General features: G+C 31.8%; 1 protein-coding gene across 1 annotated transcript; it reads right to left on the bottom strand.

Moving 5' to 3' along the window:
- Positions 1 to 19,470: 19,470 nt before the first annotated feature.
- Positions 19,471 to 22,747, bottom strand: LOC134689607 (uncharacterized). The gene is made up of 3 exons (XM_063549577.1): positions 22,669 to 22,747; positions 21,537 to 21,701; positions 19,471 to 19,927 (listed from the first exon to the last, which is right to left on the bottom strand). The coding sequence occupies exons 1-3, from the start codon at positions 22,706 to 22,708 to the stop codon at positions 19,665 to 19,667; spliced, it is 468 nt and encodes a 155-aa protein (XP_063405647.1). The 5' UTR covers positions 22,709 to 22,747; the 3' UTR covers positions 19,471 to 19,664.
- Positions 22,748 to 25,417: the final 2,670 nt, after the last annotated feature.

Below are 25,417 nucleotides of genomic sequence, written 5' to 3'. Positions count from 1 at the left end.
ATACACAAGGAAAATAAAGGGTGAAACAAATAAAGAATAGAGAAAAACTGGTAAAACATAAAATAAATTAAAAACAAAATAGCGTGAAAGGGGGTGCTTTAAATTCAAGATTAATGGAGAAAATACGAAGGAAGAGAAAATGGTCGAACAAATTCTATATTACAGATATGAACAACCCTCCACCCAGACCATCGTGTATATGAGGATTCATACCAAAGAACCACATAGACCATTAATGAATTGATACATATCGAAACCAAAAAAACCAACAATAATAAATCAGGATATAAGAAGGATTGAGCCGGGAAATTTTGGTACTGTACCGATTGATTCAAACTGATTTATCTCTAATCTATGCATAACATCAAATGTATATTTTTTTGTACATACAATATGAATTATTCCCCTTTGATCGACGAAAATTGATGAACATATTTAAACATCGACCTACAATCTGTTATGATTCCTTTTACAGATTGTAAAATAAGGATCAAACATTTGCAGCACTGGTTAGAACTATTGCTCCGTTCGGAAAGTCATGTATGGTGCAATGTGTTTGTTTAGCATTAAAAGACCGTATCACCGTGAGAACCGTTTAAAAGATGTATACAGACAACGTATCTAGGTTACTACTTCATGAAGCAAAATTAACTTTTTTGTTCTAGTGAAAACATTGTTTTCATTTTTTTAACTTAAGCAAAGCCAATAAACTGCGGAATTATAAATTCACCAGCCTTTAGTATTACTGTTAAGAGTTTATGTTGGAGTTCCGAGCGTATTGTCGCTGAGGAATAACCCTCAATGATTATTTGGGAATATGGATACTCTTGGTATAATGACGACGGTAGTCAAATCCTTGCCGGAAGAGAGATGTCCGTTTGGCTATGCGGGATGTAGAAGTACGCAGCCACGTCCAGTCAGAATAGGACATTTAATATAATGCCTCGTTTAGAGATTGCTACGCTCTCTGCCCTTTTGCAACAAATCGTTCAGAAGTGATCTGTTGCAACGAAAAATTTCTGTCTCTTTCGAATTTACTTCATATTTGCCAGTAGAAGTGAAAATTATCCCGACCTTCATCCCTGATAAAATATATCACAGACCTACCAATTGTATGTATTGTAAATTTGATCTCGTCCTGTACATGAAATAGTTGACACTGGACGTTAAGAAACAAAAAATGAATCAATCACGGAGGAATATTAAACAGTTTTCAACCGGATGTACGTGTACATTTGATGTTCTTTTTTTCTATTTTTTAACCAAATCAATAGTATTTGATTGCTGGGGTCTATGATATTTGAAATATTTGGTCGAAACGAAACACAGTTATTAAACTTGAAAAGTTCACTTGTTATATTATGTTCTGGATCAAAACAAAGGAAAGAAAAGAATATAAATTGCCGAAGTAGACCCAAAAAATTAATATAATTCCTCGATAGGCGTCATTTAAAGTTATAAGCACGTGATCAAGAAGATAAAAAATAAAAATGATACTATAACACGTTTTTATATACAATTTGTGAAAAGGGATTATTAATAAGTCTGTGAATGTTTTATACAGTTTTTCATATAAGGAAACGATAGCTTTTCTATGAAAGCGGTATTTCTGTAGTTTCAAGGCTTTATGTATAAAAGATCAATTTTGAATAAGTGCCGTTTGCCAAAAAACAATAGAAATAAGTGCCATGATCAATTACTAGTACATATCCTGAATGACCGACCGTTCGGACGTTGTACAGACAGTCAAGGTCGTTAATAACGCACAGCATTATCATATCCTGAAGTCCTAGCGTTGGATCTCCTCTTTGGCAGTAACATGTTGGTATAATACACCCACAGCATGGGAACAAAAGCTTCTTGATAAATTTCTATACACAGGAATACAGAAATATGACGTTTAAATAAATTTATTCGATAAATCGATCGCTTGCTAATTCTATATTTGTTCTTTTTCTTGAACTTTTCACATAAGTAGAATGATTATAAATGTCCCATATTTTATCGTTATGGAATACCGGTGTGTAGCACAACGAAAAGACAATTACAAACTGTAATTATTAAAACACCATCTGTTACTTTACTGAATTCAAAAAAAAAAAGTGTATTAAACATTTAACATCAGAATACTAAGTAGTTGACAATTTGAATATGAGAAATCCTGCGGTCATCTGAAATGCAGATAGATGAACACAGTTTTAAAAAATGAAAACAAATATTTATAAGTTGCATGCATCCGAAACATTTTTTTCTGGAATTCCTAAATCAAGGGTTTGTATATGTCACTATACAAACCCTTGCCTAAATCTGTAACGCTCAAAGTCAAATATTTGAAAGCCAATGAGGTGTAAGAGCCCAAAAAAAGAGCTGATGTACATGTATGACCAAAAAAGACTTATAATAAATAATAGTTTCAAATTTGCCTGGGTTGTCAATTTAGTTTCAATTGTTATAATTTATATACATATGATATAAAAGTAAACACTGTAAAACAAGGTTTGTTATTCAGCATATCAGTAACAAATACATTAAATTTTGTATATTTGACTACAATGCTGATTATATCCTAGGGAATTGATCGTTCACCATACCGCCAAATTAGGAATACAAATCCCACACCAAGAGTATTTACGACAGTTTTATTTATAAATAAGGCTGACGTATAACAAGTAATCCTTAAATATGCAATAAAATTACATAAAAATAGACTAGAACCTTTAAAGCAACAAAACAAATCGACAATATACAATCAATAATTATTATGTATACATTTGAAACTTTTCATATAAAATCTTATACTATCTCTTTTAGGGCAAAATGATTCCAAAATCTATTTGTTTATGATCCCCGGATTTGACTATATAACCCTTTCCAAACTATGGTCGAAAATATCCGTAGGGTCTAATCGATACTAATGATTTTAAATTCACTGTGGTATCGTATCATATTTGTTTTATAATATCTTCCTGATTTCATGATTAAATAAACAGTTCGGTGACTTTGACCGCTAGGTCATAGTTCAGATAAATGTGAAGTAATACAGTTTGTATTCTAATCGGGATAATTACGGACTACATGTACGTAAATATAGAATAACGGCATATTTTTTTTTACTGACTTTATCAGCAAGAATATCGATTCAGTACGCTAGACGATAGCCGATGAAGACAATATAAAAAAATGAACTTATAATCGGCAGTTTTTTTTTGTTGTTGTTGGTTGGGAATATAAAAGGGTAAAATGAAACATTAATTTAAAATTCTAAAGCCGGTAACCTTGCTTCGGAAAGTGCTGACGTTGATTCACTGATACATGCCGCCATTGTCTTATTTTAAAGTACCAAGTCCTTTCCCAATCTCTCATGCAGAGTTATCGGTCCTTTCTATCCCTGCATGGGAGATTGGTCCTGTCCATGATCTTAAAAACAATGGGACAGTGACATCACATGTTAAAATACGAAATTTTATGTTAAAACAGGAAAAAAAGTGAAAGAGTTGCAACATCCCAAGTCGATTTAATTGCTTTCAGCGAACTCACATTGAGGAGACGTTATACATATGGCAGAAAATTATTCGAAGTCGCTCGAAGTTTTTCTTCCAGGAGGCTGGTTTTAGACTCAAAGACTTTCTTTATGTCTTTCCTTCTTTCTTTCTTTCTTTCTTTCTTATATTCCTTGACTTAGACGTTAAGCACGTTATTGCGTTAATGCCGTGAAATGCGACAGAGCAATTTGATAAATAGTCTTTCTATGAAAACTGACTAGTTCAGCTTTATGAAATTTATATCCATAGATGAGGCAGGTATTACTGTTTCCAAAAATATTAAAAATATTCTTTAACTTTTCATAATAGTTTCAAATAATGATACAAATGTTACCAAAAACGTCAAAAATATGCGTGTCAGACGTAACAAATTATTCGCAAAATAACTTTAGCGGGATTTTTTGTGGTCTAATAAAAAGTTTAAAATCCGCGAAAATTCGCATGAATGATAAACGTCTAATATAATTTATGACGGCATTGCGGTTTTTTGTGTTGATCGAACGGTAAAATTATTTTTTTTCAAAAATGAATAATCCTCGCCATGGTCAGGTTTCTGAAAATGCTAAGTTATCAAAATTTAGCGCTTTTTAGAATATCAGATGATATGAAATTTTGTTTTTATAAATTATTCCTACAAATGTGCTTAGATAGACCATTTCAAATCCGGAATTTTACAGCACTCGCACCACAAATAAAAACGCATTGGCCTCGGGAAAATGTCTTGCAAGATTGTCCAATGTCGAATTTCGCCGCTTTTTACAAAAACACTGTCAGTTTCAACGTCATTTTATTAAATATTCAATTTGTAGCATATAAAACAGTGCTTTTTCGTAATTGTGCTCTCACCCCACAATACGATAACATACTTTTTGATAAGCTGTTAAGTCGAAATGACTTCGATTTTTAACAAATCAAATGTCTTGCAAGTTTGTCCACTGAGCAATTTTCTTACGTTTTGAACGTTTTCGATTCGGGACGCTATATATACATATATGACTTTTTTGTGTTTTCAAATTATTTCTAAACGTTTGTTCTTTGTTTTGGTGTTAAACACCACTACATGTATAAGCGACATTTGTTGTATTTTATTGACCTGTCATCAAAGGTAGGAGTAGCCGAACATCAAGCGACCTTAAGTTAAAATAGTTGCAATAACTGTCGATTAGGATCGGAGTCGAACAAATCTCGCCACGAGCGTATCTTAAAATTACCATGCTTTTTATCACTTTATATGAACTCATTAGGCCAATCCTCCTCCTAGGCCATCGAATTTGATAGCAGTTCGTATTATCATATGATATATGAACGATATTTCATTACTTTTAAATATCAAGTACGGTCCGATTTTATGTTTTAAGATCAGAGGACAAAACAAAATAACTAAATTACAAATTTCGAAAATAGATAGAATCATAGAAACCACGATAAGAACTGCAATATATAAAAGTAGTTATAATCAAATAGAAAATGAATAACTATCTAAAATGAAAAAAAACATATGGCAATTTGTCAATAAATACTTTAAATAGATAAAATATTAATTACAGAACAAAAGAATTTCATATCCGAGACAGAGAGAATTAAATATTGTTAAGAGATAAAGAAACTAAAAAGAAAAGAGCAAAAAATAAAAGTTAAAATAAATATAAAGTAAAATACAACACAAGCCGAATTAGAAGTCCGAAAAGTTCATTTGCTTGCGTATCTACCAGTAGCAAATATTTCATACATATTCAAGACTTTGAAGTATCCATATCGATCAAAAATGAATACAATGAAAACGAACAAAGTATACTCGATTACCGACGTAAAACGTCAAATATTGACGTTACCAATTGGGACGCAATATCGTGCGTAACGTCTAAATGTATTTGCTCTATGCAAACAAAATCTACTAAACTGACCCATTTGTAAATCGTCTGAGTTAGTAAGATAATTTTGCAGGACATATTCTAATTTCACAAGTACTGTTCCCGAATCTGATGCATTCTGGGTAATATTGTCAAAAGCGAACACCACAACGTTTTGATGGGTCTCCAGCGTGTAAGAGATTCAACCAATGAAGTAAAGTTATTTTTGTATTGGCGTACGCAAAATGCGATTATCCATATATCCTCTAGATTCCGAATTGCCTGTATTATTTTTAGAGTATAGGGACAGTAAAAAAAAAAAACCCCAGCATTGGCCGTATTTAAGGAACAGACAGTATATGTATATAGAAAACAATATCTTCGTAATTAGACTGCACTTTTATATTATTTTATCTACAAATATGCATGTATATAAATTAGATGATCTCCCATACTTTACTGTGCAGGTGGCTATGAGATACAAATCAATATAATCAATAAAGCTTTAGATAAAGTATAAAACCCATCTATTAAACACGCAAAAAGATTATCCGAAATATATATACTCGTTATATATTTTGTCCTGGATGCCGACTGCGAATCCCAAACTAAGATTAAGTCATGATTTTTGTGAGGGGTTAAGAAGCCGCGAACTTTGTAGATAAAACAGATACGTTAATATCGACCTCTAAGTCAGAAAACAAGACAGTTTATAATATGAAATGATATAAAAAGGGGAAAGAACATTAATTTTGCCGAGCTTTTCTCTGTTTCCGTAGCGAGAACAGTTTTTTTTTATTATAATTCCGACAATATACTTATATTGTTTTTATCCTAAAAATCATGAGAATCGCATGTCAAACTCATGTTAACTCAGTTCATGTGAGTTTCACGTGAATCTCATGTGAAAATTACGTAAATTTCACGTTAAAAAACACATGAAATTTTTCACGCGAAATCCATGTGGTTTTTTTTAAAATGAATTAATTCAAATAATATACCGCGAAACATTACATATATGCAATATCCGTACATCGTAGGGAAATATGAAATGAATTTCTACATGTACGAGCTTTAGAAACAATTAGTAAAAAGAGGCTCCTGTTTTGTAGTTAGTACATTTAATATGAGAATGGAAACGAGGAATGTGTCAAAGAGATAACAACTCGACTCAAGAGCATATAACAACCACAAGGCCACCAATGAGTCCTCAACATAGTGAGGAAACCCGACACCATGATGCTGGATTCAGCTGGCTCCTAACAAAAAATGTGAACTAGTTCAACGAAAATGGACATTACAAGGATATTTCATATTGTCTCCCAACGAATCATTCCAACCATTGATTTGTTCAATGCACCAAACACGACTTTAACACAGATCACGAGGCGGACCCCAACTTGGGCTGTGACGTCAACATAATTAGACATATTTTCATTATAATACGTTATTTTAATTGGATAACTGCACATCTCGCGTTATTCCTTAAGCAATTGCATTAAATTAAATAAAAACTTGATAAAAATAGTGTTTTCATGATCCTACCTAAAAGATGTAATTTTAAGTATTGAAGCTTATATTTATAACTTCATAGGGTTGTAAAAGCGTTGACCGTGCGCCAATTTTTAGCTTCCGCGCTTTATACAAAAAGTCCTTTGTCAACGCTTTTACGCCCCAATGAAGTTACGAAAAAAAGCATTCAATTCTTATATATAACCGGTCGCTTACAAAACTTGAGGAGCGGGATACCAAGAGACTATATTTAAATGTATACTGTACACTTATTGTATTATATCTGTCAACCTGTATTTGTATAGGAAAAGTCGATTGCAGGATATAAATACTTGCAATATGCATGTTTCTAGACAATACGATATGATATTGATATTTATCTATTTAAATAATTATATTCCATTTTTATGCAATTCATCATATATTAGAAAAACTATGTAAATTTATTAAAAAGTTCGTTCCTCCAGGTTAGAACTTCTTAGTAATACTTTATACCTGTATATGTAATTCACTTGGCGTCCGTCGTCCGTCGTCGTTAACTTTTACAAAAATCTTCTCCTCTGAAACTACCAGGCCGAACTAGACCAAACTTGGCCACAATCATCATTGGGGTATCTAGTTCAAAAAATGTGTGGCGTGACCCAGCCAACCAATCATTATGGCCGCTATGGCTTAAAATAGAACATAGGGGTAAAATGCAGTTTTTGGCTTATAACTCAAAAACCAAAGCGTTTAGAGCAAATCTGACGGGGAGTAAAATTGTTAATCAGGTCAAGATCAATCTGCCATGTTTGCAGAAGGATCGGACAACCTGCTGTTAGGTTGCTGCCCCTGAATTGGTAATTTTAGGGAAATTTTGCTGTTTTTGGTTATTATCTTGAATATTATTATAGATAGAGATATACTGTAAACAGCAATAATGTTCAGCAAAGTAAGATCTACAAATAAGTCAACATAACCAAAATGGTCAGTTGACACCATATAAGGAGTTATTGTCCTTTATAGTCCATTTTTAACAATTTTCATAAAATTTATAAATTTTAACTAACATTTTCGACTGAAACTTTGTGGCCAAGTTCAATATAGATAGAAATAATTGTAAGCAGCAAGAATTTTCAGTAAAGTAAGATGTACAAACACATCACCATCACCAAAACACAATTTTGTCATGAATTCAAATGCTTCCTTTGTTTAATATTCACATAGACCAAGGTGAGCGACACAGACCTTTGGAGCCTCTAGTTTCTGATTGTTTATGTTTTGTTCAAGAATTCAAATTCAAATATTTTCCAACATTTCTTGATCACTTGAATTGAATTTGATGATATCGAGCCAATTACAGAAAAGTACATTTTAAAAATTGTTATTAGGATGGAGAGTTGTCTCATTGGCACTCATACCACATCTTCCTATACATATTTAAGGAGATAAATTGAACTACACATAGAAACTTAACTGGAACTTGTAAAGTGGTTGTAATTTTCAGCATAAGATAAAACATTTCAAATAACTGTAGTGAACATAATATTTTTAATAAAATGTGTACCAAAATTCCTACTTCTAAGTGAGTGCCAACTGACTGCCTAAGAGGGGGCCCGCTCCAGTCACGTTTCAGTGATTCCCTATATAAGCAACCATTTTTTTCCCCAAAAGGGGGGGGGGGGCCTTAATCCGACTCTGATGGTACAGCAAATTCCATTCATTGTTTCAAAAATGTTCCAAGGAAACATTTCACCTTCACTTTAATAAATACAACCAGTTACGGTATATACAGACAGATTCCACTAGAATTAAAAATTTCGTAAAACCAATACGGATGGTATATCGAAAGAGAGCTTAGTGATTAATCAGAATTACTTATACATGTTTGTTTATCCCAGCAACCCCTCTTCAAAGGGCACTGGGTGTTAAAAGTTGTCATTACTAGATCACTTATTGAATATCAATCTCGCGGGATTACCGTCCAAAGTTTATTAATTATCTTGCGGTTCATATCGTTGTTTGGTAACCTTTACAAAACAACGTGTAATCGATCATTGAGGGGGATTTTAACACACGGATAGTATGGATTATCTGATTAAAATCATTTTATTATTATTTTGATGTTTCACCTTGTGTCTATTTCAATATCATTTATAATTTAGATTTTAATTTATGTAAAGGGCAGAAAAGAACCGTCAGAGATTCTGTCACATTCTCAGCTGTGATTTTGATTAAAACTACAAAAGAATTTCACCTATTCTGCTCGGTCTTAGTGTTTTTGTTTATAACGTTGATTTATTAATAGATACATTTGTACATGTATAACGTATTGTCCAGTGGCAAGCATTTCAAGTATATTCAGAACGTGATTTTTTTATCATTAAAAATTAAATAAATAACAATATCTAGAGTGTAGGAAATGTATGTGTAACGGCTTTGAAAGAATGAGGCTCTTGTTAGGAAATGTAATAAATTAGAATAAAAATTATCTGTAATATTTCAGTGTCTATCAAATATAATATCTTTATTGCAAAATTACACCCATACAATCAAACAATAATTTTATACTATACAATACAATACAATGAAATACAATGTAATACTATACAAATACAGCCTTTGTATGAGGTCGATACAAGGATATATTGACATGAAAGAAGTATATTGACTGAGGACGAAGTCCGAGGTCGATATACTTCTTTGGGTCGATATATCCTGTATTGACCTCATACAAAGGCTATATTTGCTATATTATTAATTTCCGACCATATTTGTATCAAACTCGTCATTTAGGTTTGTTGGAATTTTATAAATATTACAATTTGTCTCCTTGACAATAACAACATATAAGTTGTTATTTAATTTACCTTTTTTTTACATTTTATGTTTTTGAAGATTTTTTCAGTCAAATTATTGATCACAGATATCATGTGTTTCAAAACGTTAAACAATTTTTATATCCTGAAATTCATTACATGACGTCACAAAGTATATCGGGTTTTTAGATATTCTAAAAATAACCGTGCGATATGCATTTTGCAGGTCAATATGCTTTTGGCTATACGCCGTTCTACTCTACCTTCGAAAATATAGTTTAACATGTGACTATGTCTAAACGAATCAAATTTGTTAAATAATACAAATTAATAATATAATGAAATACAAAATAATACAATACAATATATGGAATAATAGAACATTAGAGTTCAATTATAAATGTATGTAAAAAAAAAAACACCATCATAACCTTGCCTGACACGGGTCTGACTCCCTCAGTTCTAAAGACTGTTTAATGAAGATTCCAATATGACAAACAAGTTCAGGGATGGGGTTTAGAATGTGTTCAAGTTTATTGAATGCATCAAGATGTTGAAATAATGGTACATAGTCTTTTAGATAAGCAAAAAGATTAGAACGCAAAGATATGTTAATGTCACAATACAAAAAGAAATGAAATTCATCATCTAGGACTTCACATTTTTTACATAATCTTTGTGCTCTTGAAATGTTTCTGTACCTTCCGAATTCAATGCCTAGGGAATGATCACTTAGTCTAAATTTTGAGAGTAACTGCCTATGTATAAAGAATGACCAATTTGAGATGATTTTTTTAATTTATAAAATATAACCAAATCACTGCCATACTACCTAAAACCAAATGAATTAACCATTATAAACATTTGAAAGTGCTATAATCGCCAATGAGACAACTCTTCACCAAAAACGCATGACGTAGATGTTAGCAACTCGCCATATGGCCTTATTAAGGTCGCCTTTAATTCCATACTTGAGCATCTTGGTAATAGATATAAAAAAGAAGATGTGGTATGATTGCCAATGAGACAACTCTCCTCAAGAGACCGAAATGACACAGCAATTTTAAACAACTAAAGGTCACCGTACGGTCTTCAGCAATGAGCAAAGCCCATACCGTATAGTTTGCTATAAAAGGCCCCGATATGACAATGTAAAACAATTTAAACGAGAAAATTAACGGCCTTATTTATGTAAAACAAATAAACGGAAAACAAATATGTAATACATAAACAAACGACAACCACTGAATTACAGGCTCCTGACTTAGAACCGGCACATACACAATAGAAACTATGTTTATAAGTCATAACGTGAGATTCCAGAAATACGAGATATTTCGAAAGATTGTTAAAGTATTCATACTTACGATTTGTTTTTGGCAGAGTTAATATATCGAGTAAAAATATTCGCATATTTAATGTTTCAAGACAGATATAAAGGGCCTGAACTCTCTGAACAAATTTATGAGAAAGTTTCAATTTAAATAAGAATGGAATTGTAAAATTTGGAATTCATTAAATAAAACTTGTTATGTTTTTCATAGCTGTGAAATATTTTTCTCAAATAGGTACATGTATTGCAAGTTGGTTCAAAATTGATTCGTTTACTGGTGAATCATGAATGCATTGACGGAATACTATAGCAAGTCCGTCAATTAGACAAAATACGTCTTTTAAAAATAAAAGGTTTACTGTAGGGGAATATTATTTTCAGTAGATATAAGAAGATGTGGTTTTAGTCACAATTAGACAACTCTCCTGCAAAGTCATAATTTGTAAATGTAAACCATTATTTTAAAAATATATATTAATAGTCGAATGGGAAACTAGAGGAAACAAGTTATAACAACTTATATTAATCCGTGTTTTACTTTTCGTGTGCGAGTGCTGCCTTTTAAACCTAAACGTACGGCCTTCAACAGCAAGCTATGCAGGGCCCCAAAAATATGACTAATGTAAAACCATTCGAACGGGAAAACCAAAGATATATAAATTCAAATTCAAATTATTTTATTCAAGAAAACTCACAAAGAGCATAAAATGAACAATATAAATGCATATGTACATAAATATTGAGAAAGAGTTATAGCTGACAAAGAGATCTAATACACACATAAAAAAGAAATATTATATTATATGGTATGATAAATATCAAGGGAGACAACCCTGTTCTTATGTAAATACTCTATTAAGTTACCATATCCATACAACATCAGTGCTTGATAGATTTGATTTCAAAATTGACACAATTATGTAACATGTGCAAATATATTTGTTTATAAAAGTGCCAATATTACAATTATCTACGTCATTGTAACTTACAAATGTATAACTAGATACGAAAACATCAGAAAACGATAAATAACTTTAATAAAAAGAAACGTGAGTTTAGATTTAATAGATTTTTAATATTGAATGTTTGATACCCTTTACAACAGAACAAAGTGGTATAAATCAAAACTGCAATTTTATTATGTTTATTTAAATTTTAGTAATATAGAAAAGTTAATTAAGTTGCCGATAAACATCATTATGTTAACAATTATTTACAAGTGGGTGTCCAGAAATGTCATTTCGTAATCTACAAAAAATCTCCCATTCGGAAATTGAAAAATAAAATTTGTTAATAAAAGTAAAGTTGGTACACAGTATCAGTTTAACAGTTCAATCCGTAGATATTTTAAAAGATGATTCGAAACGTGTACCCGATAAATGAATAATAAACAAGAATGTGTCCATAGAACAAGGATGCCCCACTCGCACTATCATTCTCTATGTTCAGTAGACTGTAAAATTGTGGTAAAATCTCTAATTTGGTATTACAATTAGAAAGATCATACCAGAAGGAACATGTGTACTAAGTTTCATATTGATTGGACTCCAACTTCATCAAAAACTATCTCGACCAAAAATGTTTACCTGAAGCGGGACAGATGGGCGACCAGACGAACGAACGGACGGACAAACGGACGCATAAACCAGCATATATAATGCCCCTCTACTATCGAAGGGGGGCATTCAAAAGAAGATTGCAAGTCGTACAAAGACAGTCATTGCGTACAGATTGGACTATCAATATCTGTCGGGTGGCTGGACGCTATATTACATTTGCTGTCTATCATACAAAAAAAAATGTTTCGTTATAAACAGGTCTTTTGTTTTGTCCAGGTTTTTTTTCTTCCTTTTCATTTTTTTTTCAACTATATATAGCATAATATACTGTATGGAGTTTGGTCATATTTTAGTAAATCTGTCTGTTCCTTCATCGTTATTGCATAAAATGTGTATGGGTCTTTACTTTCATATGGCAATGAGTCGTTGGACGGATACCTGAACGTTGCCGACATATTTTGTGTACGGTCCTATATTTTAATGTACGCTTTATAATCTTACTTGGAATAAAATGAAAATTATGCATAGTATACACAAAGAACGAAAAGAAAGACGTTCAGCGTCAAAATGTTTTTTCATCAAAGTACTTTTACTGGTTGTCAAACCACATAATATGAGCTATAACTTTGCATGTCGTTAAATGGAATATGAATGCGTCATTCGTCTTTTGTTTGTTTTTATTTTGTTTGTAATAATGATATGTCATGCTTACTTTACAGGATACCTATCATGATAGATTACAGACCACAGGAAATAAGAATTCTGGTTTTAAACCTTGATTTTTAAATCGATACGAACGGAACTGATATCAAAAAGAATTATGACCACACTGCACATGTAAGCATGTGAGCCCCAGTTTTTGGTTCAGTTCGCCTCGATCAGTTTCAATTAGTTTTCTATGAAGTGTATAAAGGAATGCAACAGTAGTATTACGCTGTTCGAAAGTCATTTATCGATTGAGAGAAAACAAATTCGGGCTACAAACTTAAATCGAAGGAAACATACCAAATACAAGAAGAAAACAACGAAACAACTGAAACACTAAAGTGGAACAAAAAATCAAACGACAATGTAACACACAGAAACGAACTATAAGATAACCACTGCCATTTTCTTGACTTGGTACAGGACATTTTAAGAAAAACTTGGCGGTTGAACCTTGTATGTGGCTAGCCAAACCTCGCTCTTTTATGGAAAATTTTAATGTTAAATATAGCATAAACAGGACATTACATGGCAGGTTTACAGTACAAAAAAAATAAAGAACATTCAAGACAGAAAAATACATCATGGCAATAATCAATATAATAATACATTTCGACATGCTAATACTTTGTATAATTGTTGTTTGTTATTTGGTCTTCTGATGGCATAGTCAAATTATGTTAACTTTCATTGGGTGTCTTTTATTATAGAGCCTTATATTTATCCTCTTTTATAACTGACTATGTGGTTTGGGCTTTGCTCATTGTTGAAGACCATATGTTGACGATTATTCATTAATGTCTGTGTCATTTGATCTCTTGTGGAGATTTGTCTCATTGGCAATCGTACCATATCTTATTTTTGATATAAAGGTACAAAATAATTTAAAACTGATTTTTTATTGAGTATAGCAAATTGAAATACCTAGTCTATGTAAATATCTTCATTGATAATTACCCAAGTAAATTTTGGATTGGTAATGTAATTGTCAGGAATTGTAAATCTAATGAGTTAAATGTATTTGTCTCTCACGTTAAGGGGGTGTCAGTTTAATATTGAGCCATTTTAAAAACACTGATTTACGAACTTATTGTCACTTTAACAAAATCTCATAAATTAAGCTATGTGAATTTTAAACAAAAAAGACGTTTCCAATTATTAAATCTTTTTACTTTAACAAAACCTCGTAAATTAAGTATTGTGAATTTCTAACAAAAGAAAGGCGTGTTCGACTGACGCTACACGTAGCTACCCGATTCCACGGACTGGGGAGAAACCTGACCGAATTACAATGTTATGTTTGTAATTCTTTTCTATGTCAATCTACATATTCACAAGATATACTATAATCTTTCTCATCAATACCAACAAAATCTTCAGAAATCACGTCAAAAGATTTAATTTGATCATCATTCTAGTATAAATCAATAATTTAAAGAGAATAAAAATTCCGGACAAATCTTTTAGTAAATAGATATAAGTATAAAGATTAGAGATAAGGCATTTACCCCTGTATAGATGGGTATTATTGGTGAATGATTGATGTTCGGGATGAGCTGAAAGCATACTTACTGAACTTTATATATTGAGACTTGAGAAGATTTGTGTATGGTAAAACAATTATAATCGTTTGAAAGACGAGGATGACGGAATATTTTTTTTAGCATATCCAAATTTCCGTTATATGCCTATCTCCTCTGTTCTGGCCTGTAAAACAAAAACCATATAAACCACAGAATATAAACTGGCATTCAGCAACGCTTACTGATTTACCTCAAAAAATAAATTATTCAGATATCAAAGTACATCTTATTATAGAGATTAGACAAGAGGCAACGCATGCACAAATCATTTACCATACAAGATGGATTGAATAGTCTGATTGAATAATAGGATAATATATAATACCTTTCTGATAGGTCGCAGATTATCTCTACTGCATCCTTCTTGGAAACCTCAGCTCATGAGATTTTGGCTGGGTTTGTGTTGATCAATCTTTTATATTACATGTTTTATTATGGCTTGTTATACGAAGGTTGTAACGCAAGAAATTAATAACGTGTTGTTTTCAATATTTTACATCACTGGGTCGATACCTCTGCTGGTGGACTATCAGTCCCCGAGGGTATCATCCGCTCAGTAGTCAGTATTTCGGTACTGACATGATTTAACAAACTTTACTAAAATTGTCCGTTTATAAATTTACAAATTATTAAGAAACTAAGGTTTCAACTCCCTCAGGCAAAGTTGGCTTTAGATTAATTTGGCTATTTATTTTAGGTATTTTTGACATACAGCTCTTCAACGGTTTCGGTACTTATACATCTTCGGATTTCAAATGTTTGGCTTTGAGCGTTCCTGATGAAGGTAAATCCAGAAAAGCGCTTCGGACGCAAGAAATTAATAACGTGTTGTTTTCAATATTGTTTCTTCTCGTCTCCGTATGAGCCTCCTTTAATTATGAGAACCACAAGGAGTTAAATCGTATAAAGGAGTACATTTGTATCGGTACAGATTAATGTACGCATTTGCCTACCACATTCCCCATCCAGGCCGTGACGGGTCTTAGTACCAGAAACTTAACATTACCCAAACATAAAACAATGCAATAAAATGAAACATACTTAACTCACACACTCACATGATTTGTGCAAACCTCAAGGTATAACAAGTGCAAAACTATATACGTAAAATGGAACAAGGTTTTTCTGGATGCCCCAAAAATGCCTTTGCAAAATACGCTTAAGGTAATCGTTTTTCTCTTTCATTTTAATTCTTTTGTTCATGGTTTTGTTTCTTCTTCTTATGCGTTGAATTGTTCCTCGTTATATTTTACTGTCTCACAGAAAAAAGGGAAAATGGTCAGAAAACGCATTTTATACTTTTTTTTTACCGAGCTAACTATGACATGTAGAAGTACTTCATAAGGCTATAGTATTAATCTATGATCCAATTGGTTGGTGCAGGTGCAATTTGAAAGGAGGACCATACACTATATATTGGAGAAGAGTGATGATCATATTCAGCCAACATATAACTTGTCTTTTGTTGTTGAGTTTATACCAGGTTTAACCCCCATTTTTTCTTAAAATGTCCTGTACCAAATCAGATAAATGGGCATTGTTATATTATAGTTCGTTTCTGTGTGTATTGCATTTTAGTGTTGTGTTTCTGTTGTGTCGTTATTCATCTTTTATATTTAATGTGTTTCCCTCAGTTTTAGTTTGTAACCCGATTTTGTTTTCTAAATCGATTTATGAATTTCGATATACTACTGCTGCCTTTATTTTTACGAATTCTTTTTATCAGGTTATAGGTAGAACAAACCTATTACACTGTAAAAAGAGATACCCGAAATATATCAAAAACTAAAACTTCTCTTAAGCGGATTTTATTGGTATGCTTGATTTGTTTTATTGACATCACATTTGTTCCATACGTATTTGATACTATATCCCAGCAGCATTTAAAGTATAACAAAATGCCTCCCAGGTTGATACGACATTTAAGGGCTCGCGTATTCTTTTTTGATATAATTTGATTTGCTTGATAGATGGTTGCTAAAAAAAAGGACGAAAGATACTAAGCGGACAGTCAAACTCATAAATCTAAAACAAACTGACAACGCCATGGCTAAAAATGAAAAAAGACAAACAGACAAACAATAGTACACCATGACACAAAATATAAAACTAAAGAATAATAACACGAACCCCACCAAAAACTAGGGGTGATCTCAGGTGCTCCGGAAGGGTAAGCAGATTCCTGATAGCAGATTGCTATATACTAGTAATCAACATGCATTAAACCTGGAATTGCTGAAATCTATCCAACGGTGCGCAAGATAAATAGGGTACTGTTTATGATAATCTAATCTGGTAGATGATATAATTTCGGAAGCCACAATGTCGACATTGTATCTTCTTTAGATGAAAACCTAATTGAAACTAGATTTTGACGTGCTATGAGGAAGTGAGTGTTTGCTGACGAGAGGAAATGCTTCTCCTTGAAGAGCACCTTATTTTACTTTTAAAATCATTCTTTTTTTGCAAAGCGTGGTATTTTTACAGCTTTTTGGTTTCGTTTATTTTATTTCATCTGGTTATGTTGTTGTCAGTCATGACTTTACTTTTAATTTAATGGTTTCGCAGTGCTCCTTCAAATTCGAGTTTTGTTGAATGATAACAAATTCAGATTCTGTGAGTTAAAATATTGAAATAAACACATAATGTATCTGAGAAAGATGAATTTAATTTTCAAAATTGATTTAAATATTTTTACAGCAAATGTAAGCTTTTACTTCAAACTGTTTCCATTATACCTCTTTTGCCAACAATATGCATGTAAAAGTATTAAATGTAGGTTAGAATTCTAATATACAAATGATCTGTAGCTAAACACAATTTTGGAAATAACTTATCGACATAAAGTTTTCCTATAATCATTGATATTTGGTACTACAGAGATAAAACATTCACAGTGTAAGTGCAAGTATGAATACAGTTGTTTGGTCCTACAGATTCAACAACATAAACAAAGGGTCAAATACAAGAACCTAAGGATTTTGCAGATGGTTTCTACAAAAATCATGTCGGGATATTTCATATTGAACATTTGAATATATGTAGACAAAAAACATAACAATGGGAAAAATCAACAACTTAATGTGAACAAAACTCAAAAGTTTTGAAGACCCTTTGTATATGATCTATGTTGAAAACAAATGATTCGTTGACATTTTTGTAAAAAGTATCTTAGGTTTCAAATTAGGGAAAATACATTAAAGCAGATTGACTTCTTCTTGTCTCCGTATAAGTATTCTTTATAAGGATCATCAACATGAGTTATGGCGTATAAAGGAAGCAGTTGGAACCTGTATCGGTACAGAATAATGTGAGCATTTGCCTTCCCAATTCCCCAGCCAGGCCGTGACGGGTCTTATTACCAGAAAGTTTACCTTTCCTAAACATAATAAAATATAACAAAATAAAACATACCAACTCACACATTCACCTGATACGCTCAGTCCTCAAATTATAAAAAGCTCAAATACGTATTTTATTATACTCATCTGGTATATTTGCCTGATTTTAGTTGACCTCTAAATGTACACATTAAGTTATAAGATTTTAATGTTAACATTTATAGAAGGAGTTGAATACATAAAAAACTTGTCTTTTGTAAATTCTGTTTGAAAATAGTTCTGAGTATCCAAGTTTTAAAACATTGCGAAATATTCATCAAACAATTAAGAGTAGTTGCACACGTTACAACTATCAACAAAAAATGCACTTACACTTTATATGATAACCCGATCATCATAGACTTTCTTATATACATATATAAGGATTAAAACAATGATAATATGTCTATCAGGTCAAGATAAAAAATATCTTTAAAAGCCCCCTTTACCGAGCAGTTGTCATTTTGTTATCCGTACATGACTTTTCATGTGAACTAGGTATTTTTGATCCTGCATGATACCCCAAATAAGAAAGGATCATACAGTAATTTTTGCATGAACTGACTACTAAGAAACAGAATAAATCATACATGCCAATCAATATTCTAAACATCATAGCAAACGTTTGTTTGTTACAATGTACGAGAATCAGATGAACATGACAACACATACAATTTGTAACTCATACGGATTTCACTTAGAACAAAAATATAGCTATATATTATAACTTTAATGAATGCTACGTAGCACGTTGCTTTCTGCAACATAAATTTAATTTGAAATAATTATATAGAAATAACACAAAATACAGAACCTTATCACGTTTATCACATTATCAAATGGCAAAATCAGACGCTCAAACACCTCAAAGGAATGAAAAACAGCTGTCAAATTCCTGTCATGAAACAGGTGTTTCCTTTTGTTGACAATGGAGGATTGAACCTGGTTTTATAGCTAGCTAAACCTTTCACTTGTACAACAATCGTATTGAATTCCAATATACATTTGTATTAACAACAATGTGTGAACATTATATAATGTTATTTAATTTTCGTACACAAGTAGAACAAACATAAGTCATGAAGTCATAGCAATTTTAAAACTGTGAAATGAACTGTTTATATGAATCACTGTTAAAACCATTCATCTTCAAAATATGAATTGATAGGTTTTAATGCTTAACGAATTATATCAATCTCCTTATTAATTTACACAAAAATATTTTTTAATAAAATAGAAAACATTTACTTTTTAAAACTAGATCTTGATGTACCACAACAAAGTTTACTTGCTTCTCAAACGGCATCTCTGTTGGAATTGTTTGACATTCAGTTATAACACACTCGAATGCAGCCAATATTAACTGACTAATACATAACAAAATCACGGTTAATCTATTGTTTTAGACGTCGTTTTTTTCCTTTGTTTCCTGAAGCAATTCAATAGGTTTTACTGAGGCTTTGTTTGATTTGATAAGTATTACAACATTTACAATATTGATAATAGCAGATGCAAAAAACATGGCACTTGCAAATCCTGTCAGGTAGAATCCGACTGAAATGTTGGTTTTGCCTGGGTATTGATTAGCTTCATTGTCGAATAGAACTGACAAAATGGACTGGTAATGTGTCATGTAGTAGACTAAACACGAAACCAGAAGTCCTCCTGAAATAGTTACACATATTTTAAGCATTAATCTTCATTGAAGTACAGTCACAATTAGGAATGCTTAGAACAGCTAAATGATAAATCAGAAGGTAAAGCATGTCGAGTTTGGTTTCAGCTGCTGCGAGGAATCGTATGTGGTGTTGTCATTTTTTAAATAGAATAAAACGAGAACAGTTTGCCTCAAAAATATCTGTGGTTATAATATAATTTCAAGTCATAGACCCCTGTATGGTTGCCGAAAGTGATAACATTTTTTACTTTCCCGTTTCTTCTATGTATCGCTGAAACAAGAATAATGTGTTTTAGATTCTGTTTATTTATTGCTAAAATTAATGTATGTTACGTTGCCATTAAACACAATTATTTTTCAAAATTGTATAGTTTTTTTGCACAAAGTTGTGCTTGTACTCTGTATATTCCTAATACATAATAGAATTTTAGATATCCATGCGACTAAAAAAAAAGGTAAATAATACTTTGTTTTTTTTCTAAAAATTAGAATGATAAAGCTAAAGCTATATTTTGACAAATATGCCATACCAAGAGCATTTATGGAGTATATTTATATGTAAACGTATTAACTATATATAAAATTTGCGAAAGCAAATTTACAGATCTAACATTGTTGGGTTGATGTTTAGACGAGTTTTATATATATAGATTCTTACATTGATACCAGTGGATTATCGGATTTATCAAATCGAGATAGTTAAATTATCAATTTTAAAGTCCGAGCCGCCTCGGCGAGGACTTTAAAATTTAGAATTTAACTATCGAGATTGGATACATCCGATAATCCACGAGTAACTATGTAAGAATCTGTTTCTCTAATGATTAAAAAGACATTTTCTTTTTTTGCTAATCGAAAATCCCCTTCGAGTGCCTTTCACATTGCACGAAGTTGTCAATTTCATTAACACCTGTTATCATATTTGGATTCATTCAGTTAGCTAAAAAGGTCATGACCCTCAAAATCATCCAATGATCTTTTGAGATCACCAGCAACCACACGTTGATTAAATTTTTTTATACAATGGGCTCGGAAAGGGATAAATTTCCATAGAGTTAGAGAAACATATATTTATATATATATATTGCAGCTGTGCTATTTGAGCAGTCAAATTGCATTGACTGTATATTTATATGTGATATACAGTCACTGACCGTATATCACCTTTTTTATGACGTTGACAATGCTTTTCCGTACAGTTTTATTTATGACGTCAATAAAACATACAGGTTCGTGGAAATTTTACGTTGTCCACTATCAATTAAACAATTACGGTTTTTACCCTAATTACTTCATTTTGAACAGTTATTAAAGTGGCAGTATATAATGTATAACCATACCTTGTCTCGCAATATCAATCTGTTATTTGTACTCGGCTCTAAACAGGTAGAAATACTCGGCACAGCCTCGCTTTTTACCTGTTTCTAAGCCTTGTACAAATAACATTAATATTTCGAGACAAGGTATGGGTATTCTATATATAGCTAGTCTCAAAGTGTTTATACATATAATATGTCATTCACTGTTTTAACATTAGTTTTAATATCTGACTAAACAAATAATTTAATTCTTATTTCTGCTATCTCTTTTTTTTACCTGCACAAAATGAAATAACCGATGATCCTATCCTCCAGGCATTCAATACAGCTGGTTTCCTGTTAAAAACTGGCACTAGACTTCCTACCAAAAGGACAATAAAGGACAATAGTCCCAATCCAACAGCTGTCAGAATAAGTAGCCGTGGTATGAGTCGCCACGAATCTGCAAATACAGATACAATTAATTGTTTTATTATAAAGTTTCAAAATTTTTCTAAACTCGTTAGATATTAGACAAGTGTGCATAGGCCACGAGACATTTCAGATACATTGTTTTGTAAATGGTATTAACAGTTTGATTCACAGGGTCTTCATCATGTGATAGCAAATGCATCGAGTAGTACAATCTCTGGTAATAGTTACCATTCTGTTCTTTTAAATATTTTTTCATTATATAAGCTCAATTGATAAATTTCTTTCCAATGCAAATCTTCATCCTAGTCATTTATTCATTTTTTATTCTTATTAAATCTGTTTTGTCATCTGAAAGGTTGATAGCTTGGTTGTTGTTGTTTGCAAAACGCTCAATAGTAAAGCTTTTACGAGATTAAAGTGTTTTGTTCACGTTGTGATAAGTTCAGGTGGTATATAACATTACAGGAAGATAACCATGTGTAAATCAGCCGAACAGTTTAATAACGTTGTTTTGTTAAGAAACTATCAAGCTTTACAAAGTTCAAAATCTGATGTTTGTCAAACTGCTCTATATTCAATGACATCTTTCCGAAATTAAAAAAAGTTTTAAATGATCAAAGAAAATATTTTATAAAAATCTAATAAAAATTACACGAGCCAAATTAATTTTATTCGGGGTGTTTGAAAGCACCATTTATCTGTATTTTACAGTTTTTGTAGAAGAAACGGGCGTCCGTCAATTCTGATATTTATGACGAGTGTGTTTTAATGTTAATACAATGACATCCTCCTTGAAACCATCTAATAACACGATTGATTTTTTTAACACAGTAACTGCAATTTGGGTTTCTATGATGAGTTTATTTACATATGTTTGAACAACAATATCGTTTGTATGGGTAAATATGTTTTTGTTTTTTTAACTTAAAACAATGTCGTTTGATTGAACATAGAACATCTAGTACATTTTTGTAGAACATGTTTTAATATCTCACCGTCTCTAAACTCAGTTGGTATAAACACCTTTGTGTACATCTTATCACCGGTTTTCCATATATCGTAGCTTGTCCACAAGTTTTGATAAGCATACATGTATAAAATATATCCATATCCATAGTCTATTGCTTCATTGTAAAACGTCCACTTTACTGACTTAGCGAGTGTGCCACTAGCGACAGATATAGCTATCAATATCAAAGCGGCTGATGTTAACAAAAGTATATACCGTTGTGACATACATCCCATGTTGGATGATGTGAATATTATTACAATGACACGTATTAACTAAATTAAAAATTAAAAAAAATGCGTCTCTGAATATGAATTGATACAAGTAGGCTTGAATCTAACTAGAACTTTAAAGAAAACACTAAGCAGATAGCTGTTTTGAATCATTAAAACAAAATCCGCGCACCTAAACTACATCTTCTATAAAGTAAATGTCTACATTTAAAATAGCACTCTTATTTTGGTCGCAAATTTGTCAATTTCTTCACCTTTTATATACAAACGACCCATCAGGTATCAAATTAATCTTCAAGAAAATGATAAGTAATAACGAATCGAATTGCGCTCATCATAAAGACCCCGATATGCTGACCATGGTTTAGAAGCTATTGAGGACAATATGTCCGTTAACCTGATTAAAGGGTTTAAGTTCACTGTTTCTTCTAATCTTCGGTCAGTTGACCAAAGGATATAGTATGATTAAACACGATTACCCTTGACATGAAATGAACATGCTATGGATTTGACACAATGTCATCGTCTAAGCATTAGCATTACCCAATTATCATGATTATATTGGATGTATTATCAAAAATAAATGCTAGAGCCCGATTCGTCATCTTCGAAATTTCTTCTAATACCGAGGTGGAAAGGAGAAGTACATTTTTTTCCAAATATATAGGGCCATTTTCCTAATATCTTTCAATCTTTATCTAAAAACAAAATAGATAAATAAATGCAAAATATTACTGTCTACCATGTGCACTTTTAGGTTCTTATGGTTTCGTATGCATACTTTAGCTTATTTTTAAACGGGTCACCAAATACATAAAGACATAATTCCTTTTATCAAAATATATTTTCTCAGGTAGATAAAGACAATATATTAAAACAAAATATCTTGTTTGGATTCCTGTTAAAACACAAAAGAGATTGCTCGAGACAAGAGAGTGCTGTAAATCCTACATATATTTTAGTGACCTGCAAAATTTTAAATCTTTAAAGAAACACTTTTGAGCCAATCAAATTTTCATGGTTAAAAAGTTACTTACTTTATTTTTTAAATCTATAACATAAAATCAAACACACCTTTCGATTTCCAATCGCACGAGGTCGCAACCTATGTATATAATTGTTTAAGTAATATCGGTTCGACAGTATTCGAAGGTCATCTCGATATATAATTAGATGACGTCGAGACTAAAATACACAAAATTTTGATAAATTTTATCCAATACATGCTTTGTTAACAGTTCATTTCAGACTTATTGCAATTTTGGATATATGTTTTCGATGCCACTGCTGGAGAAGATTTATTTCCCCGAGGGTATCACATACCCAGTAGTCAGCACTTTTTGTGCTGACATGAATTGCCATTGATATGGTCATATTTATAAAGTTACTGTTTACAAAATATTTGAATTTTCAGAAAAAAACTAAGGCTTCTCTACCTCAGGAATAGATTAATTACCTTAGCTGTATTTGGCAACACTTTTAGTAATTTTGGTGCTCAATGCTCTTCAACTTCGTACTCTATTTGGCCTTTTTAATTTTTTTTGGATTCGAGCGTCACTGATGATTCTTTTATAGACGAAACGCGCGTCTGACGTATATACTAAATTTAGTCCTGGTATCTATGATGAGTTTATTTAGTATGTTATATAAGAAACTATTCGAAAATGACATTTTTTTTTAAATTGGTGAACATAAATGTGACAGCTAGTACCCCTTTAATGAAATAAAGAAGTTCCAGTATATATTTATGCAACAAAACAAATTCCAAAAAACTCAACCTGAATTAAAAATACGATCTCAACCTCTAAATTGGTTTAAAAAAACCGGGTTGCTTACATTTTTATACATCAACAAAGAAACATCATTCATCAACAACATATTTATTGATATAGAATAACAAGACAGTAGAAATACAAAAAAAAATGCAATACATCTTTCATCGAGATACCAGCGTTTAGACTAGAGAGCGATCGCGATGAATTCTAATAATAGTACTTTCACATTTCTTCACTCGTCCAAAGTGAAATAGTAACAATTGATTGTGATTTATTGATTTGTGTTCAACGAAACTTCCAACATGATTGTAAAGGTTCGTGCCATTCAGTTTTATTGGAAGAGGACGCCGGAGTTCCCGTCGGTAATAAAACTGACAATCCTAGACAAGTCGAGTGCATCTGCTCCGTGCAGCGTTGAGTTGACAGGCTAGTCATAAACTGGTTCGACAAATAACATGTAAGTTATTCGGGAAATAGTAATATGGATACGTTTTTATATTAAAGATTGCACTATATAAATCATTCAAGAACCTTATGACTTTATGAATTAGACATAACAGACATTCACTAATGTTTATATCATGTAAAGTCATTAACAATTTACAAAAATAGATAAAAACACTAAACCGATATCGAATGCACTCCAAACAGAGAGATCACAGATTTGTCGAACGGCTACGTCGACAGATCAGTTGAAGTTTACAGGTATGAATACAAAATCCGCCAA

The sequence above is a fragment of the Mytilus trossulus genome, chromosome 11, assembly GCF_036588685.1.
Source record: "Mytilus trossulus isolate FHL-02 chromosome 11, PNRI_Mtr1.1.1.hap1, whole genome shotgun sequence".
NCBI classification, from domain to species: Eukaryota; Metazoa; Mollusca; class Bivalvia; order Mytilida; family Mytilidae; genus Mytilus; species Mytilus trossulus.
Note: the sequence above shows the minus strand (reverse complement) of the source record. Positions and strands in the feature narration are given on the sequence as shown.